The sequence below is a fragment of the Kryptolebias marmoratus genome, linkage group LG14, assembly GCF_001649575.2.
Source record: "Kryptolebias marmoratus isolate JLee-2015 linkage group LG14, ASM164957v2, whole genome shotgun sequence".
Lineage (NCBI taxonomy): Eukaryota > Metazoa > Chordata > Actinopteri > Cyprinodontiformes > Rivulidae > Kryptolebias > Kryptolebias marmoratus.
Window position 1 is genome coordinate 475,378 of NC_051443.1, and position 18,101 is coordinate 493,478.

Here is an 18,101-nt window from a genome sequence, read left to right on the forward strand (position 1 = left end):
AAAAAATGGCCATTGATCAAGTTTTGAAGTCTGTCCCTGCTGAGTTCAAAGGTCACACAGCTTTAATGAGAAGCTGAAGCTGTGCTCTGAGAAGAAGAAAAAAATCAGACAGAAGGTCATTGTTAAAATGTGCTTACATTAGAATTAATAATTCTGAAGTCATTAGCAAAAAGTTAGTTTATAAATCAACAGAGCAGCTTGAAGTCATGATTTTTGTTTTGTTTTTAAAAAGAAAATCGTTTTCAACTTCCTCTGAGCGGCTTCAAAACGAGAAGTCAAAAGGAAATCTACTTGCAACACTTCCTTATTGCATAAAAATGTGGCAATAATAAAGGCAAACATTTTGAAAGAACAGAGTTGAGGCAGAAAACGGCGATAAATGAAGATTACAGTGTGACTGGTTGACCGTTTTCTGTATTTGTTGCAGTTTATAAATGTGTTTGAGGAGAGGTTTTATACTGGATTGTAAAGAATAGGCTGTATTTCTGAAATCTACTACAGTTTAGATAGTTTTAAGACTTTAAAGCCATTGCAGCTAAAAGATGTATGTTTTGTAAATGTCTTCATATAAACAGCTCTTTTTAAATTGTCTTGAAGAATTAATGCTCTGACTTACCTCTTCAGCATCTGCAGGTTTTTTTTCTAAAGCTGCTGAAATCTGGCAACAAATTGACAAATTAATAAGAACGTGTGGAAAATATTTAGAAGCTTCAGTGAAAAACGTCAAATCAGAGGATCACCTTCGAGGCCAGTTCCTCTCTGTTGTAGCCCAGAAGTTCGAGGTATTTACTGCGGATATCACTTTCAAAATTAGCCTGAAAACACAAGAAATAGTTTAAGTAAACACTTTGTATTTGCAGCTTTCCCACAGAAGAATCCTGCTGAGGTTCATACCTTCAGGAAGGACCAAACTGTCTTTTCAAACTCATTCTCAGCTGCATCGATCTTCTCCTGGCAGAAGTCCACAAATCTGCCTGAGCTCAGAGTGGCCTGCAGCTGATCGGAGCGCCTCAGAAAGGTGGTTTCTGTAACAACCTGACTGATGTGGACAAGATGGGATGTGGGCTGCTGAGGCGTCGGGTTCTCCAAAGACACCAGCTTCCCACCAAACTACAGGAGAAGAAAAAACAAACAATCTTCAGGAACTAAAACCCTAACAGCCCTCATAAATCAGAAGAAAAAGAACAACTCACAGCGAACGAGGCTCCCACAGGTCTACGGATCCACTTGGGAGGTTTCTTCAGGGGGGTGACCACAGCTGGAGGGGCAGCGGTCTGAGGCAGCTGCAGCGGAGGCAACACTTGTCCCGTCCCAAAGGGATCCATGTTCCCAAATGAGTTACTGATCTGAAACACAAGTAACGTAACAGAAGACGGATCATGTGCAGCTCAGGAAACATGATGGCAAAAAACTAGTTCCTGGTCCAAATTAAAGGCCTTGAACCTGCTACTGTCAGAGTTTTAGACCAAGATAATCTTTTACTGAAAAATAAGTCTCACTCGTTGTTCTCAAACCTTGTAAATGAGCTTAGGGGCAAATTTATGCAACACCTTGAGATCTCACAGCTACGTACACACCAGAGTTCAGCTCAATGTCTGTAAAAATGTCAGCCATTGCAATTTGTGTGTTTAACATGCGCTGGCTGTGGCAGCCATCTTGAATTGAGTTGACTCCAGAAAGTAATCAGTTGGAGATGTAAATTCAATGATTAATTTCTGAAAGTTTAATTTAAATCTGTCCACACACACATACAGAATATTACTGTTCACCGCCACCTTTTACCAGCAGGTTATTTTAATTAAGGACTAAATGACAGAAACAACAAGAAAATGTAAAGTAACAAGCAAAAATATATTTATATTGTAAAAAAGACAAATGACATGGTATTTTAGCTTTAAGTCTAGACCTCCATTTAGGCCCGGTTTTACTTCTTGTTAAGTTAAAAGCTGATTTATTTCTAAGTAATGTGTTTGAACTTCATTCATTTAGAGGGTTACAAAAGAATAAAATGATTCTTGTGAATATTTAAACAGTTAATCTTAACTTCTATCTGGTGTTTCTGTCTCCATTTTGATGTCAGTGAAGAAAAAGGAAGTATGAGTCGGTGGCAGGTGGAAGAAAAAATTAATTGTGATGCTTCAGATTTAAAAAAGACGGACGGACAGATTAAGAGTAAAAAGCTACTAAAGGAGAGACATACTATATTTGACTTGTTTTATACACAATCCCTTCTAAATTAAAAAAAAATTGAAAATTAAAAAAGTATGTTGACAATGTTTGTGTATTACCTGACACTGCCAGAAGGGGGAGCAGGTTAAACACACATTGTACTTTTATAAAATATTCTTCTACCAATCCATCTTCATCTCAAAACCAATCTGTCTACATTTCACTGCAGATTATTATTGGCCGCTGCCGAAGGCGCAGTGCCCATCAAGTGTTTGTCTGTGTTTGTTTGTCTGGACTTTTGGCGAAAAAAAACAAAAACATTGGCCAGTTTTGAATGAAACTCCCAGAAAGTAATCTCTGGATGAACAACAACAACTAATGACTTTTTAAAATCACATGACACAGCTAAACAACTTTAATAAAAAACATAAAAAAGCTGCAATTTAGCCAATTTTATAGATACTGAGCTGAAATTGGTGGTAGCTGAGCCTCACCCCCAACAATTAATTGATGGAGTGAGATCCGTTTTTAAAACTTTGTCATCAACTACTGGAATTAACTCTGTGAGCAAATGTTGCACGAATCACTGGATGGATTTTACTAAAACTTTCAGAAAACAATCACGGTATTAACAGAGGCAAGCAAAGTTTTTTATCCTTTAAGCAAAAAGGAAAATCCCACAATGCTCACAGAAATAACCTGAAACTGACAAAAGTAATAAGAAATGAATAAAAACATCAACGAAAATCAAACGATGCTTTTTAATTTTTTTAAAATAAATTTTTAAACCGGTGGTGTCATGGGGATTAACTGTGGGTGCATTCAGGATGTTGATAAATTTCCTTTTGGTAAAGAAAGAAAAACCCACAAAAGTCACTGAACTCGAAAGAAACAACTAAAAATCAACTAATGAAAATCAGTCATTGCTGTTGAATTTTGGTTCAACAGAAATATTTTAAAAAAAGAAACCAATGAAACTGGCCTTTCCAAAAAGGATGGTATCTGTAGAAAAGATTGAAACTAATCTGCCCACAAGGACGTGTTAAACTCAGGTGTGTCCTGTAATCAGCATCACTGGTGTCTTCAGTCCTGGAATCAGTCAGTCTGTCTGATTAAAGGGTGAAGAGTAGTCACAGGGCTGTTTGGTATCATGGTGTGTAACACACTGAACATGGAGCACAAAAAGCTGAGGACAGAGATGTCTCAGGAGCTTAGAAAGAAAATAATTGAGCAGCACGTTCAAGGTAAAGACTATAAGACCATCTCCAAGCAGCCTGATGTTCCTCTGACTACAGCTGCTCAGATTATTCAGAAGTTTAAAGGTCCACAGGACTGGAGACAGCCTCCCTGGATGTGACCTTAAGCAGAAAACTTGATGACAAGTTGAAGAGACGGATAACTCAGCCATTTTTGTCGACATTGAGCTGAATTTTGTGTGGTTGTAGCTGAAAGTAATCTCCCAATATTCTACGAGCACTAACATCTTACAATATTGCATGAGAAGTCATTTAAGTGGTTTGGAAAACAAAAGATATTACTTTGTCATTTAAGATTATTTTGATTTAAACTTCTGTGACATGTTTTTCTTCAAGGACCTCCAGGTCTTTAAATTTTTCATACAACTACTTTAATATATTCACAGATGGCTTCTTTCCTCCTACTCATCTTTTTCTCATTCTGCTGTTTACTTCAACCACTTGTCTGTTTTTTAGCTTTAACGCTCACCTGGTCAGCATGTCTCTGGCTCTGAGCCTGGCTGCTGCCCCCCATGATGGAGTAGATGTCGATGTGTCCGTCAAAGCCTGCAGCTGACAGCACGGCAGGATTTCTAGGGCACCACTGGATGTCGAAGCACCACTGGCTGCTGGTGGGCAACTCGTACAGCACCTGGAGATGAAACATTTGCTCCCATCTGAGGACAAGTGTGGAAAATGTGCAACAGCTTCATTTATGCGGGTGGAAAATGGCTACCTCAGCTGTGTTTGGATTCCAGCACAGGATCCTGCTGTCCTTCCCACAGCTCAGAAGCAGATCAGGATCAGCCAAACTCCAGGCGATGGCCAGAACACCTCTGGGTGGACAGAACAGCTCACATGCATTTTGACGGATCAGAAAAGACAGATTAGACTCTAGATGTTTACAATCACTAACTTCTATAAAAGGAGCAGAAACCATTTCTCACTTTAGATTTAAAATGTTCAATTGTTTGAAAAAAATTAAATAAAATCTGGGATTTAAACACTGACACTTTCTCAAATTCTCCAAACTAAATTACTTATAAATTTGGCAAAAAGAAATGCTAATAAGACTATCTAAAACAAACAAAACAAAAGTCCTGCTAACAGTAGTATAGACCCAGCGGTAGGAACAAAGCAGATGTGAATCATTCTTATACAAAAAGAAATCCTTAACAGAAAGGTGATGACATGATGCATCATGTTTACCAGGTGTGTTTACCGTGTGTGTTGCTCTAAAATCTTGAGAGGGGAAGTAGCAAACCGCAGGTCCCACATCTGGATGACAGGCATCCGGTCATCCTCCGAGGCCAGGACCAGCTGAGTGGCCACCTCAGGGTTCCAGGCCAGTCCAGAACAATGCATCTGAAACACACACACCGCAGAGAATGTCCTGTTTGGTTTGCAGTTCAGGGTTTATGTGCTGCATGTGTCTGATCATGAACTCACTCTGTTGCTGTGGTCGCTGACTTTGATAATGAGGTCATTTTTCCGCAGGTCCCACACTGAAGCCCGGCCGCTGGAGCTGGCTGAGGCCAGGATGTGTTGGACCTGTCTGTTCCATGACACATAGCTGATGTCCTCCTGAGGCTTTAACACAAAAACAAACTTTCTGAGTTAGAATTCAGAAACCGGGTCCACTTATTTACAAGCAGGGGTGGAAGTAGCTGCTCTGAATGATCGGTGTTTCAAACTTTAACAAGGGATGGGCAATATGCAATCCTTCAGTTTTGAGATATTACTACATGTTTTTGCTAAACAGAAGATTTTTAATCAGAATTTTACAAATTTTAAAAATGTAATTACATGACTCAAATCAGTATGGGGGGGGTGTTAATTCAAGACGTTACAAATAGTAGACAAGGTATCGCACAATAAAAATTATTTATTTTCCAGAAGCTGCCACTTATAGTGTTAGATGACATCGTGGTGACTATGTTCACACTAGAAAAGTCTGGAAATCAGGAATTCCAGGGAATGTGCATGGAGTAGGACGTGTTGCGCGGGAGCTCTTTGGGAATGTGATTTTAATATAATTTAATGAAAACTTGCCATGGCTACATGCTCAAGTAGTTATCAAAAACTACATCTTTAGTGCTACACATCTGGATCAAGTTGAGTCTTTGAAGAAAAACCAAATCTGCTCGGACTGACTGACCTCAGAGCCCGAGGTCCCCCAGAAGTCAGATGTTAATGAAGAGACACATTAAGGTCACGTTAGATGACCTCTGAGCTGAAATCATCACCAAACTTCAGTCTGTTAAGAAGGAAGTGGCGACTGCTCTAAAACTGCTGGAAAAATAAAAAATAAAAAAAATAACAAAGCTCAGCAAAATGGATCCATTTGTGGTTTTGAGAGCATGGCTAAGGAGCTCAGTGAGTTGTTTTTCTTTCAGCTGCAGCCTTCTGCACAAGTCGCCCCAAACGTGTATGAAGGGTTTGGCAACAGTTTTACGCCAGATGCCCTTCCTGGTGCAACCTAGGCTTGAATCTGCAGCGTCAGGATTACAGGACCACGGCACGGACCACAGAGCTACTGCAGCTCCAGGGACAAACTACACAGCTGTGCTGCTGTAAATGCTTAGAGCCAGAAATGTAAAGACTTGGAGACATGCTCTAGGTGGAGCCAGAGGGCTCAGAGGGTCCATGACCTACTGAGTTTGTTGGTGATTTTCTCAGGAACTTGTTGGAACTTCAGGAGAAAGCCAGCTCTGACAGGGCCAATTCACAAGCAAAACCCAAATCCTTTTTGAGGACTGACAAAGAAGTGAAACTTCTGCTTCGTGTCACAATAAACTCCGACTGACTGGGTGTCCTGTCAGTCCAAACGCAAGAGTTTTCCTCATGTTCAAAGAGTTCAGAGTAAATTAATTATAAACATGTTTAGATTTTTTTTAACTATTCCCATTTCCCAAATTTTCAATGTTGACTTGATGCACATTGCTGATCTCTTTCTGCAACGTTTGCTTTTGTATCATTGACAGTTGAATAAAGAAAAAAACCTTGTTGGCCTTGGATTATTTGGTGTAATAATAACGCTGCTCTAGTTCAGCTCATATTATTATTCAACAGACTTGTCTGTTTATTGAAGCTTTATCGCATACGAAGGTTTTACTGTAGTTAAGAAACTGACATTTGCAACACAAACACAAGCATGTAATCTGTCATTATTGGGGTTAAATGTCGGGCAGAAGGTCGATGATATGTTTTGTAAAAGGTTGCGTTTAGGCTGTCCACATGAGAACAACAGTAATGTTTACACATTTTCTTACTCAGGAACCTGGTTTTAATGAAAACCATTTAGGGGCTCCTGAAACATTGTTTCCAAGTGGATGACATGCTGAACTTGAAAATAAAAAAATTTAAAAAAACTTTGCGTATTCACAAAACTGTGAACAGGGCCTAATTAATCTGATTAAATGGGTCTTTCTAATTTTAGTTACTGTTTTGCTGGTCTTCACTTTCACCTACTGCTTCGGTAATTATAGCTGTTGTTCTTATAATTTTAACTAACAATTCAGTTTCAGCTTCATTTCAGAGAAAAGACTGTTTCTATAGTTACACACAGACTCTTTGACAGCTTAAATCACTGCATTGTTTCCTTTGCTAAGTCACTTTTAAAGTCAGGTAACAGATAATAAAACATTGTAAACAGAGCACACGCACCTGTGTTTTAGGTCCTGGTGTCATCGGAGATGCAAAGTTATTCATGTCCCAGATATAAATTTCGGACTCATTACCACCTGATGCAACCAGGTTAGCCTGAAGAAACACAAACAGCATCAGTGCAGATTCTTTACAGAGCTCTATTAACCAGGGCTGAGAGGGTCATACCTGAAACGGGTTCACATCGAGAGCCCTGACGGGCCCTGTGTGTCTGTCACTCTCAGCGATGATGACATCACTCCCTCCAGCCATGATCTTCGCTGGGTCGTACAGGATCACGTTACCATTCTCACCTCCGGTGATCAGGACACCAGACAGGCGACCCTGGGTGTCCATGTCGAACGGACCCCAGACCAGTTTGTGGTACCTGTGGGGAGAAAGGTAAACTAATGTGAGTGAGTGAGTGAGAGAGAGAGTGAGAGTAAGAGAGTGAATGAGTGAGTGAGTGAGTGAGAGTGAGAGATAGAGTGTGAGTGAGAGAGAGAGAGAGTGTGAGTGAGTGAGTGAGTGAGAGAGAGAGTGTGAGTGAGAGAGAGAGTGAGAGAGAGAGAGAGTGAGTGACAGAGTGTGAGAGAGAGTGAGTGAGTGAGTGAGTGAGTGAGTGAGTGACAGCGTGTGAGAGAGAGAGTGAGAGAGTGAGTGACAGAGAGTGAGAGAGAGTGAGTGAATGAGAGTGAGTGAGTGAGAGAGAGAGTGAGAGTGAGTGAGAGTGAGAGAGAGATAGAGTGTGAGAGAGTGAGTGAGAGAGAGTGTGAGTGAGTTAGTGAGAGAGAGAGAGAGAGTGAGTGTGAGACAGTGAGTGAGTGAGAGAGTGAGTGAGAGAGAGAGTGAGAGAGCGTGAGAGTGAGTGAGTGAGAGAGAGAGTGAGTGAGTGACAGAGAGTGTGAGAGAGAGAGTGAGTGTGAGACAGTGAGTGAGTGAGTGAGCGAGAGAGAGAGTGAGTGTGAGTAAGTGAGCGAGCGAGCGCGAGAAAGTGAGTGAGTGAGTGTGAGAGAGTGAGTGAGTGTGAGTGAGTAACTGAGCGAGTGAGTGAGTGAGCGAGCGAGTGTGAGTGAGTAAGTGAGCGAGCAAGTGAGTGAGTGAGCGAGCGAGTGTGAGTGAGTGTGAGTGAGCGAGTGAGTGAGCGAGAGTGAGTGAGTGAGAGAGAGTGAGTGAGAGAGTGAGAGCGAGCGAGCGAGTGAGTGTGAGTGAGCGAGTGTGAGTGAGTAAGTGAGCGAGCGAGTGAGTGAGAGTGAGTGAGAGCGAGCGAGCGCGAGAAAGTGAGTGAGTGAGTGAGTGTCAGAGAGTGAGTGAGTGTGTAAGTGAGTGTGAGTGAGAGAGATACAGTGTGAGTGAGAGAGAGAGTGAGAGTGAGAGAGTGAATGAGTGAGTGAGTGAGAGTGAGAGAGATAGAGTGTGAGTGAGAGAGTGAGTGAGTGCGAGCGAGCGAGTGTGAGTGAGCGAGAGCGAGTGTGAGTGAGTGAGTGAGTGTCAGAGAGTGAGTGAGTGAGAGAGTGAGTGAGTGAGAGTGAGAGAGATGGAGTGTGAGTGAGAGAGAAAGTGAGAGAGAGATAGAGTGTGAGAGTGAGTGAGTGAGTGAGTGAGAGTGAGTGACAGAGTGTGAGAGAGAGAGTGAGTGAGAGAGATAGAGTGTGAGTGAGAGAGAGTGAGAGTGAGTGAGAGCGAGATAGAGCGTGAGTGAGAGAGAGTGTGAGTGAGTGAGAGAGAGAGTGAGTGACAGAGTGTGAGAGAGAGTGAGTGAGAGAGAGAGTGAGTGAGTGAGAGAGAGTGTGAGTGAGTGAGTGACAGAGAGTGTGAGAGAGAGTGAGTGTGAGACAGTGAGTGAGTGAGTGAGAGAGTGAGAGAGCGTGAGAGTGAGAGTGTGAGTGAGCGAGAGAGTGTGAGTGAGAGAGTGAGAGCGAGCGAGAGAAAGTGAGTGAGTGAGTGTGAGTGAGTGAGTGTGAGAGAGTGAGTAAGTGAGCGAGCGAGTGAGTGAGTGTGAGTGAGAGAGTTGGTGTGAGTGAGTGAGTGAGTGTGAGTAAGTGAGTGAGTGAGTAAGTGAGCGAGTAAGTGAGAGAGTGAGAGAGTGACAGCAGCATGAAGACAACATCCTCAGCTCTTGTTTACCTGTGAGCAGACGAGAAGCTGCCACATGACTTCATGTCCAAAGATGGCTCTGCCAAGTCCAGCTCAAAAAACTCCAGGGAGGCATTGGTGCTGAAGGAGGCATCCAGTTGTTGGGCTGATGTTCCTTCAGATTACAGGAAAGGAGATGTTCATCCACAGAGCTGAATGCTGAGTCACCATTCACACCAAGGGTTTCTTGTTTAGTTTCTTTTGTACGTTTGTTTTTGCAATCAAACTACTTCAGCACAGTTAGTCCTTTTTTAACCTTTTGTTCATCAAACCGTTCAACTCAAGTGAGAACAGTGTGCTTTGACTTTTGTTTTTGTTACTTTGATGCTTTTCAAAATGTTAAACTTGATTTAAAATAAATAGAAATGCATCGGGATCTCTTCAAAAACATTGTTCTCATAGAAATCTGCTCTATTTTTGTGTTCTTACACTATGTTAGCTTTTACCCACTGCTCTGCTGCTGTTAGTTTCTAGCCATCATTTTCCTGCTTTTAGCTTCTGTTTTGCTTATTTTTATATACAGTTTTGCTCATTTCAGCTACAGACTTTCTTGTGATCTTTTAAAGTGGTCTTGAACAAAAGTTCAAAAGTTTTTGGTGTGTGTGTGTGTGTGTGTGTGTGGGGGGTACTCTTTGGCTGTTTCTTCCTTTATTTATTTTATTTGTCAGAAGAATGTTTAATGTTTGTTAAGAGAATGTGTGAATCACTCAGGCAGAAAGGCTCCTGAACTCAAGAGATGAGCCAGCGTTGAGCTGACACACGACGGTCTACATTAGATCTTAGTCTTCTTTTCACTGAACACAATAAGTGATGCAACAGATGCTCCAGGGTTAAATTCAGTTCAGGTTCCACTGTAAATGATGCACTTCACAAATACAATGTAATGTCCTGTCCAATCACTCAGAAGCAGCACCAGGTTGGTGCTGCAGGTCCGTACCTGTTGCCAGGTAGATTGGGTGGTGCTGTGCAGGACTCCAGCTCTGGATGGCTGTGCGCTTGATCTCTTTAAGTTTCATTCTGGAAAAATAAGTGCAGTAAATATTACAGAGCATCTACGTTCTACACTCAGGATGATTTTTAACACCTTTTTCTTTCAACTCTTGTTCTGTCTTTAGGAATAATCCCAGATAACATATCATTTAAAAGTAAAAAAACTAATTTTGTAAGATACCTTATCAGGTTACACATTACAGAGGGGCTGGTGCAGCTGCAGAGGCTGAAGATAACAGAAGCTGCAGTGAAATGATCCCTTCCACATGTAGATGTAATATTAGGCCATCTTTAATATTTAGAGCAAAATCCTGTCTGTGTCCTGAGCAGAGGCTTTTAACAACGACACACCATCTGAACAATAAAACACATATGATGTGTTCTGCACTGGAAAGAGAAACCAGATTTATTGGATTATAGGATTCTTCTAACGAGAACAAGTTCTTAATGTTCTTTTTTCAGATTGTCAATTATCCTCGATGATGTTTCTGTGTCTGTAATGTTAGCAAAATGAATGAATAAAAAAATGAAAAGAAACTTTAGGAAAATACTGAATGTACATCTACAAGTGATTAAGGCTTGGAACCCAGTCCAAGATGGCTACCACACCTAAGCACCCTCAGCAAACACAGAAGCAGCTGTAATTCACCTGATTCAGATCAGGTGTGTTGATCACCCCTGCTGTAAGTGCTACTCACTGCCAGACATCTTGGCAGAAAACTTTAATATAACTGCTGGAGTCAGCTCTGTTTGTTAGCAAAATATCTCATGAAACACTAGATGTACTTTAAATGACATTTTCAGAAACTAATCATTGGATGTACATTTACAACTAATTAACTCAATTAAAGATGGCCACCATCGCTAACCAACGTCAGCAAACACCGAAATGGTTATAACTCTGTTTGTAGAGCTGAAACGTGATGTGGTAGTAGCTGAGAGTCATCCTACACATACTGAGGGGGACATCTCGCGATACTGCATGAGATTAAACATCATTTTCAAAGTCTGACTAAAACTGCTAAACTTGTCATTTCCCAACATAATTTGATCTTAGTTGGAAACTCGGCGGGCGACATGCATTCTTACAGGGAATGCAAGGCCTTCAAGCTGGTGAGTAATAAGGTCCCATAAGTGTCACACAGGTCCTGCAACTTTAACAGCTGCTGCAGCGAGAAGAATCTGTGGTGTGATTAAAGTACAGGGAGAGAAAAGCTTTAATGCCCCCGGCCCTGCCTGGAGGAGCTTCGTGGCAGGACGGTCCACAAACAGGACCCTGCTGCTAGCTTCTTCTGCAGTCACATCCAGCTGAGACCTACACACACATCTAAATCCGCTTACCTTCTCTTCTTCGCTGCTTCTCACGTGAACGCAAACATAAACCGGGAGGAGACGAACACGCCGCACCGCCTGCCCGCGGGAGATGCCTTTTCGGTTCTGTTCGAGGATTTACCGGGTGTACACACAGAGGAAGCGGGCTACCGGGTCCAGAACAGATTTCCACGTCCTCACTGGTCTCCATCAACGTGGCACGAAGCAACAGTCTCCTCCCACGAAGAAGAACATCAACTTCCGGGGAAGGAAGTAGGCGGAGCGCTCCCTGCCAGTGTTGTGCTGAAAAACGTAATCCCGTCACCTGAGGACAGCCCGAGAGACTTAAACATCACTGACTTCACCAAATCTGATAACTTGGAGGTCACAATCACTGCCAGAGTGGTGGGGGCAAGTTTTATTTAATTTCAATTTAATAAAATGAAACACAAGTTCTACTGTGAAAAAAATAATCAATTTTGCCTGATTTTAAGTTACTTTACTGCTACAGTCTGACTACTAAATATCTACTTAGCAGATTATTTCTGTACCGATGCCTCAGGTCATCATTGTAAATAAGAGGTGGTTCTCAGCTGACCTACCTGGTAAAATCCTAATCAATTAAAATTTTGATTGCATAGTCCTGTGGGTGCACTTATTTGTTAGATGTTATGGATCATGCATTGTGTCGTCCAAGCCAAGTGTCCCTATGAGGACAACAAAGAATGTTCTAATTTAATTTAGGCAGTCACCCCATTATCAAAAATTACAGGATCATTTATTTAAAATTTTATGGGATTTCCTAACCTGAATATTCTGGGTTGAGCAGCACTGGTCTAATAAGACCTGAAAGTATATTTATTGTAAAATCTGAAAAGTATCTACTAATTACATATAAATCTATTCTAAAGTATAAATATTTTATTACATTTAATCGTGTTATTTCTGACCAGAATAAAAATAATAATAATTAGGTTTCAGATTTAGTACTTTTCCTAAAGCAGAAACACAACATAAAAAGAATCAACTAATGTAAAATAATAATGAATTAAAGAAAGTCCACAGAGCAGATTTGCTTCACAGTTTATTTATTCGAACAAACAGAAACCAAACCAAGTTGAGCCAGTGTTGAATGTTATAGTTGTGTTCACAGGATCAGGCCAGCCTGAAACAACAAAGATATGATTAATAAAAAATAAACCGATGGGATTAACAAACAGGAAGTCGGACTGTAAAAAAAACCCTCAGATAACCTTAATGGATAATCTTTCCCAGACATATGAGTGGGTCAGATGGGTAGTGATTGGTATAATCATTGGGAGTAATGTGAATGTTTGTACAGAAAAACAGAAATACGTACATCAGCTTCATTTGTTCGACTGGACCACTTTGTCTTCAGTACGCTGGAAAACACGAATAAATTATAAGAATTCAGAGAAATGCTTCTAAATTACATAAAGAATTAGGTGATTTGGAAGGTAAAAATGCAATAAAATGGTTATAGGCTGACCAAAATTTAAAATAAAAACGAAATAAAGCTGACAAGGAACAAGGTCTTCCACGTGCTGAAACATTTCAGACATTACCGCTAAAACTTCAAGTACGCTTAAAAGAAAGAGCTAGACAACTTCGCACGGTGACTGAACTTATTCAAAATGTAAAAAACATATAGTTAAAATACTTTGTACCTGTGTTGATAAACATTTGAAATATTTAGGATCCTCTAGACACGTAGCTGAATGTCTTTTAGTTGAATTTTCCCCTGTCGGCACTCTACTGCCCCCTGCTGCAGGGAAGGACCAGCAAATTATTTGATTGGTTGAGATTGCGCATGCGTTTTTAAGTCAGAATTGTGGGTAATGTAGGTTACATCATAAAAATAGAATCGTCGACAATGACGTATATATAGATAGAATATATGTAGATTGTTTTATTAATAATATTATATTTATATTATATTTTTATATTTAGATATTATAGATAGAATAGCTTCGACCTTGAGCTTCGACCTCCGCAGTAGAGAAACAATGGAATGGGCACTGACAGTGCTTGACGAGAATTTGCAGCCATCTTGAGAAGACCTTTGTGAATCACTGTACTGTTTACTGGACATATGGAATGCTGGTGTAGTTTCTCAGTCACCCAGGACATTTTTTAAATTTTGTATGTACATGTAGAAGCTGCAGGTTGTTAACATCTTGTATCACAGCTGCGTCATGCTGTACCACCATAATGGCTCAGAAAAGTCCTTATTTTACTTAAATAAACACATTTTATGCATATTGTCAAAACAAGGCATAAATATTCTTTTATGAGCCTCCTAACATGCTCGGTATTTTACATGTGTGCTTTGATATAGTAAAATATTAAGTCACAGTTACTTTATAGTAGAATAGTAGTTACAACTGTATTGCAATTTTTATTTTGCTGTTTTAACATTCATTCAGTTTTGCAACCCCGCCCTTGGTATTTCTCCAGCTATTTGTGCTCCTTCTTCCTGATGTTACAGTTGTTTAGGACTGCTACATCTATCACCACTGCTCTCTTCTGTATCTTATCTATCACCATGATGTCCAGTTGGTCAGCCATCACCTGTCTGTCAGTCTGTATCTAGAAGTCCCACAGGATCTTAGCCCTGCCATTTTCCACCATCCTTGGTGGAGTCTCTCACTTTGACTGTGGGACTTCCTGTCCATACTCGGGACAGCCACTTGGTTATGGTGTTCCATGTACGCTTTGCCTGCCTGCTTCTTACTGCCAGCTGGACTGTCTTTACACAGCCTGCATCTTGGGTCCTGTCTGGTATGATAGACCTCGGGCTCTATTGCTCTTGTGCTGAGGGCATGTTCTTGTGCTGTTATGATTAGCGTCTCTGTGCTGTCCTTTAGTCCAGCCCTTTGTAGGCACTGGTAGGATTTGTTGATATCAGAAATTTCCTCAATCTGCCAGTGGTATATGTTGTGCAGGGGCTTGTCTTTCCTCTTCCACATTGGCTTTATGCTGCCTAAGACATTCACTTAGGAGATTGTCATTGGGTCTTTCTTCCTGATGTACTCCAGGATCTCTTGGTTGTTTCATCCTGTGTAGTGGCTCTGATGCTCACTAGTCCTCAGCCTCCCTCCTTTCTCTTAGTGTGCAGTCTCAGGGTGAAACCCTCTGTTCATTGTGAGGAGCTTTCATGTCTTGATGTCAGTGGCTTCTTTTTCTTTGGTCATCATCTTCATCAGACAGTTAAATACAGTCAAACAGGATACAGATGCTAGCAGTATTGAAATCTAAACTGAATTTTAGGTTCATATGTGAACCAGTATTATTTTACAAAGGGAATGACTGTTTTCTTATTTTCATATGAAGCAAACATGTGAGAAAGTTTTATTTTAGAAAAAACTGGAAGGATTTATTCATAAATGACATACAGGGATATTTTAAACAGATTTTTAAAAGAGAGAGTGATAAAGGAGCACTGTAACTTAGAGTCAATTTCACCCAAAGGCCACGGGAAGGTTAAGCATTTCACAAATCTCTGAATGTTACGTTGAACACGTTTTTTGTCGTCATTGTTAATATTCATGAAATTTGGGCTATTTTCCCCATTTGTTTAATAAAACTTCATTAAGCCACCATATGATAAAACCTTTAGGTGAGTGTTGTGGCAGCAATAAATGAATTTCCAGGCGCTGGTTATCACGATTCTAAGGTTTACTGCCAGAAGGAGGGAGACCAGGAACGGACAGACACGGATGCGTAACGGTAAGAGGTTTTTTACAAAAAGTGCAGTGACAAGACTGGACCTGGAAGAGGGGGAAGGTTCGAGGTTAGTGTTGGTCTGCTGGAGGTGATAGACTCAATGCAATTACTGGTTAGCTTACAGTCTGTGAGTGAAGCCGACGCCTGAGCCAGCTTTTGGGGTGCAGGTGAGTATTTACAAGTGTGGTCCCAGTGTCCAGTCCTCCTGGTAACAGATAGATTCGTGGTTTCTGTCTCAGGGCTCTCTGTTGAAGGCGGCGTGTTGGGCCTCAGCCTCGCAGGACTTGGAGGATGACGACAGTGGGTAAGTCGGGTTTCTGTGAACAGGTCCAGGTCGAGCAGCCAGCTTGAAGAGAGGAGATCAAGGTGAGTTTCTTAGCAATCAGATTTTACAAAGAACAAGGCACAACGGGTTTCTCAGGAGAAAGACTTATACAGAGCCAGGTAGTTTACCAGTAGCCAAACGATGCACCAGCAAAGAGTTCTTGTTGTTGTTGTTGTTGTTGTTGTTGTTGTTGTTGTTGTCGGGTTTTTTGGCGGTTGGCAAACAGCAAAGAGTTGCTCCACCAGACTGCCTTAAGTAACCAGGTGAGGGTGATGAGAATCAGGAAAAGCTGTGAGTGATTGGTGGAGAGACCAGGTGGCAGATTGCCACACTGTTAGATGAAATCACTCAAACAGGTTTATTGATACGTTGTGCACAAATTATAGAGAGCATTAAAGACAATCAGCAATCAATATCAGAGTCCCAGGTCCGAATGGGGAAGCTCTGAATCAAAGCTCTGCCCCCCAAGTCCACACAGGAGCTTTTATTAAAGATATTGAAATACTGGACCAGAAGGAGGAGTTAGGGAAAAGCAAGTCAGACTGGTTCCCATGAGGAGAAAATTCAACATCACTCCTATAAACAAGTTAATTCTGTGAGAACCCATGGGACTTGGAACAGAAGTCATAACATAATCAGGATTTATCAACAAAAGGTGTTACTTTATCATAAATTCTGCCATTACAGTGACAAAATGTAGTTATATCCTAAAACACAAAATTTAAAATAAAATAAGATAAAAACTAATTTCACCGGATTCTACAATATAATGGAAGTGTTATATTACCAATTTTATTTAAAGTATTTTTTTTTATCTAGTAGCATTCAAATGAATATTTTGTTACTTTAAGTGAACATTGAACAGAGGGTATGAAGGCAAATTTCACATTAAAGGCAGTTTACTGTTTTTAAGTGCAAAAAATGCAATGTTTCCAGACTCAACAAGTAATTTTTTTTATTAATTGTGATTACAGGATTGACCAAAACAATTATGATCTTTTTTTCCCATAATGAAGCAGCCCTATCTTAAAGATAGTCCAGTCATAGTTAAATAAAAAGCTGTTAAACACGTGGAACAGTGAATCTCATTGGCCGATGAAGTGTTGACTTGTGATCAAACAAAATGTCTTATCCTGATTCACTGATGATAAAGATGGGCGTGTGCAAAGGTTAATTGTTTTAATTTATTTAGGATCAGTTTCACTTTTAGTCCAATAAAACGTAAAACTGCAACTTCTGTTATCTGATCTTGGATCAGTTATATTTCATCAAAAAGAACTGAGCAGAAAATCAAAATGTAATTGTGCTCAGGGGCCCCTGAGGGTCTTACTCCGGCCTTGTCCACCTACATATACAAGCTGGATTAGAGAGGACCTTTATTTTCTTAAACTGAACATAATCCTGCTGACTTTGGCTGGTAAGGGTGGATCGTTTGAAATAACTGTCTTATGTTAAGGCTACAGGATGGCAGATCCACTGAAGGGTTACTGATGATGCTGGCAAGATCCATCTTGAAGTGTTATTTTACTTGAGGAAGTCGCAAGTTCATATCTTGAGCGTGCTGTATACTGTCATCAGTTCATAGGCCCTCAGAAAAATCCCATCCATCCATCCATCCATCCATCCATCCATCCATCCATCCATCCGTCCATCCATCCATCCGTCCATCCACCCATCCATCCATCCATCCATCCACCCACCCATCCATCCACCCTTCCATCCATCCATCCATCCATCCGTCCATCCATCCATCCATCCAGTCCATCCACCCATCCATCCATCCATCCGTCCATCCACCCACCCATCCATCCATCCATCCATCTGTCCATCCATCCATCCATCCATCCATCCATCCATCCATCCATCCATCCATCCATCCATCCATCAGCAGCTTGAGCAGGGAAGCCCAGACATGTCTTTCCACATCTTCCAGCTCTTCTGGGAGGCTTCCAAGGCGTTCCCAGGCCAGCAGAGAGACATGGTCTCTCCAGCATGTCCTGGGTCTTCCCCAGGGTGTCTTCCATGCCCTTCCTAGGGAGGCATCCTTACCAGATGCCCAAATCACCTCAACCAATCAACTATTTGGAGACAAGTCTCAGACAAATTCATCAAAACTTTAAGGGAATAATTACTGAATGTACATCTAAACTGATTAACATTTGTAATTAAGCAACAGTTAAGTCAAATTAGCAAACACTAAATAGCAATTCCTCAGTCAATATTACAAATATTTAGCTAAAATTTGGTGTCTTAGTAGATGAGAGTGAATACTAAAACATACACTGAGCAAAATAGCTCCACCTCCATCATTTCTCATCATAAAATGATCTTAATCTAAAACTCTGCTATGAAAGGCAGTGGGCAACATTCAAGGCATGCTGACAATCATTTGATCAGCATTAAGGGTAAAAAAATCCAAGAATGCCCTACTGTTTTTCTATTAACATAATGTACTGCATCAAAAATGAAGGATGGATTCTTACATTTTAAAACTTAAATTATATATGACAGATGACTGTCAGAAAAAAAACTCAGACATCAAG

General features: G+C 40.8%; 1 protein-coding gene and 2 long non-coding RNA genes across 7 annotated transcripts in view; all 3 read right to left on the minus strand.

Annotated features, from left to right (window-relative positions):
- The window catches only part of sec31a (SEC31 homolog A, COPII coat complex component), a 31,596-nt gene extending 19,865 nt beyond the window's left edge, over positions 1-11,731 (minus strand). For 4 of the 5 annotated variants that reach the window (XM_037979329.1, XM_017439509.3, XM_017439510.3 and 1 more), the window contains exons 1-13: positions 11,517-11,731; positions 10,123-10,202; positions 9,177-9,300; positions 7,239-7,437; positions 7,071-7,166; positions 4,854-4,994; positions 4,627-4,769; positions 4,141-4,240; positions 3,895-4,056; positions 1,194-1,346; positions 895-1,110; positions 741-815; positions 617-658 (exon numbers count right to left, since the gene is read on the minus strand). In XM_037979329.1, the coding sequence (XP_037835257.1) occupies positions 617-658; positions 741-815; positions 895-1,110; positions 1,194-1,346; positions 3,895-4,056; positions 4,141-4,240; positions 4,627-4,769; positions 4,854-4,994; positions 7,071-7,166; positions 7,239-7,437; positions 9,177-9,300; positions 10,123-10,201 (1,530 nt within the window). In that variant the 5' untranslated portion in view covers position 10,202; positions 11,517-11,731. Of the gene's footprint in view, positions 1-616; positions 659-740; positions 816-894; positions 1,111-1,193; positions 1,347-3,894; positions 4,057-4,140; positions 4,241-4,626; positions 4,770-4,853; positions 4,995-7,070; positions 7,167-7,238; positions 7,438-9,176; positions 9,301-10,122; positions 10,203-11,264; positions 11,358-11,516 lie in introns of all 5 variants that reach the window. The other variant, XM_017439508.3, reaches the window with a different exon arrangement.
- An 826-nt stretch (positions 11,732-12,557) lies between these two features.
- Positions 12,558-13,289, minus strand: LOC108249871. Its single transcript, XR_001809243.2, has 3 exons — positions 13,175-13,289; positions 12,847-12,889; positions 12,558-12,651 (listed from the first exon to the last, which is right to left on the minus strand). It is a non-coding gene; the product is annotated as an uncharacterized LOC108249871 (long non-coding RNA).
- Positions 13,290-14,879: 1,590 nt separating this feature from the next.
- Positions 14,880-15,776, minus strand: LOC112449825. The gene is made up of 3 exons (XR_003038366.1): positions 15,687-15,776; positions 15,356-15,579; positions 14,880-15,277 (listed from the first exon to the last, which is right to left on the minus strand). It is a non-coding gene; the product is annotated as an uncharacterized LOC112449825 (long non-coding RNA).
- Between the last annotated feature and the right edge of the window lie 2,325 nt (positions 15,777-18,101).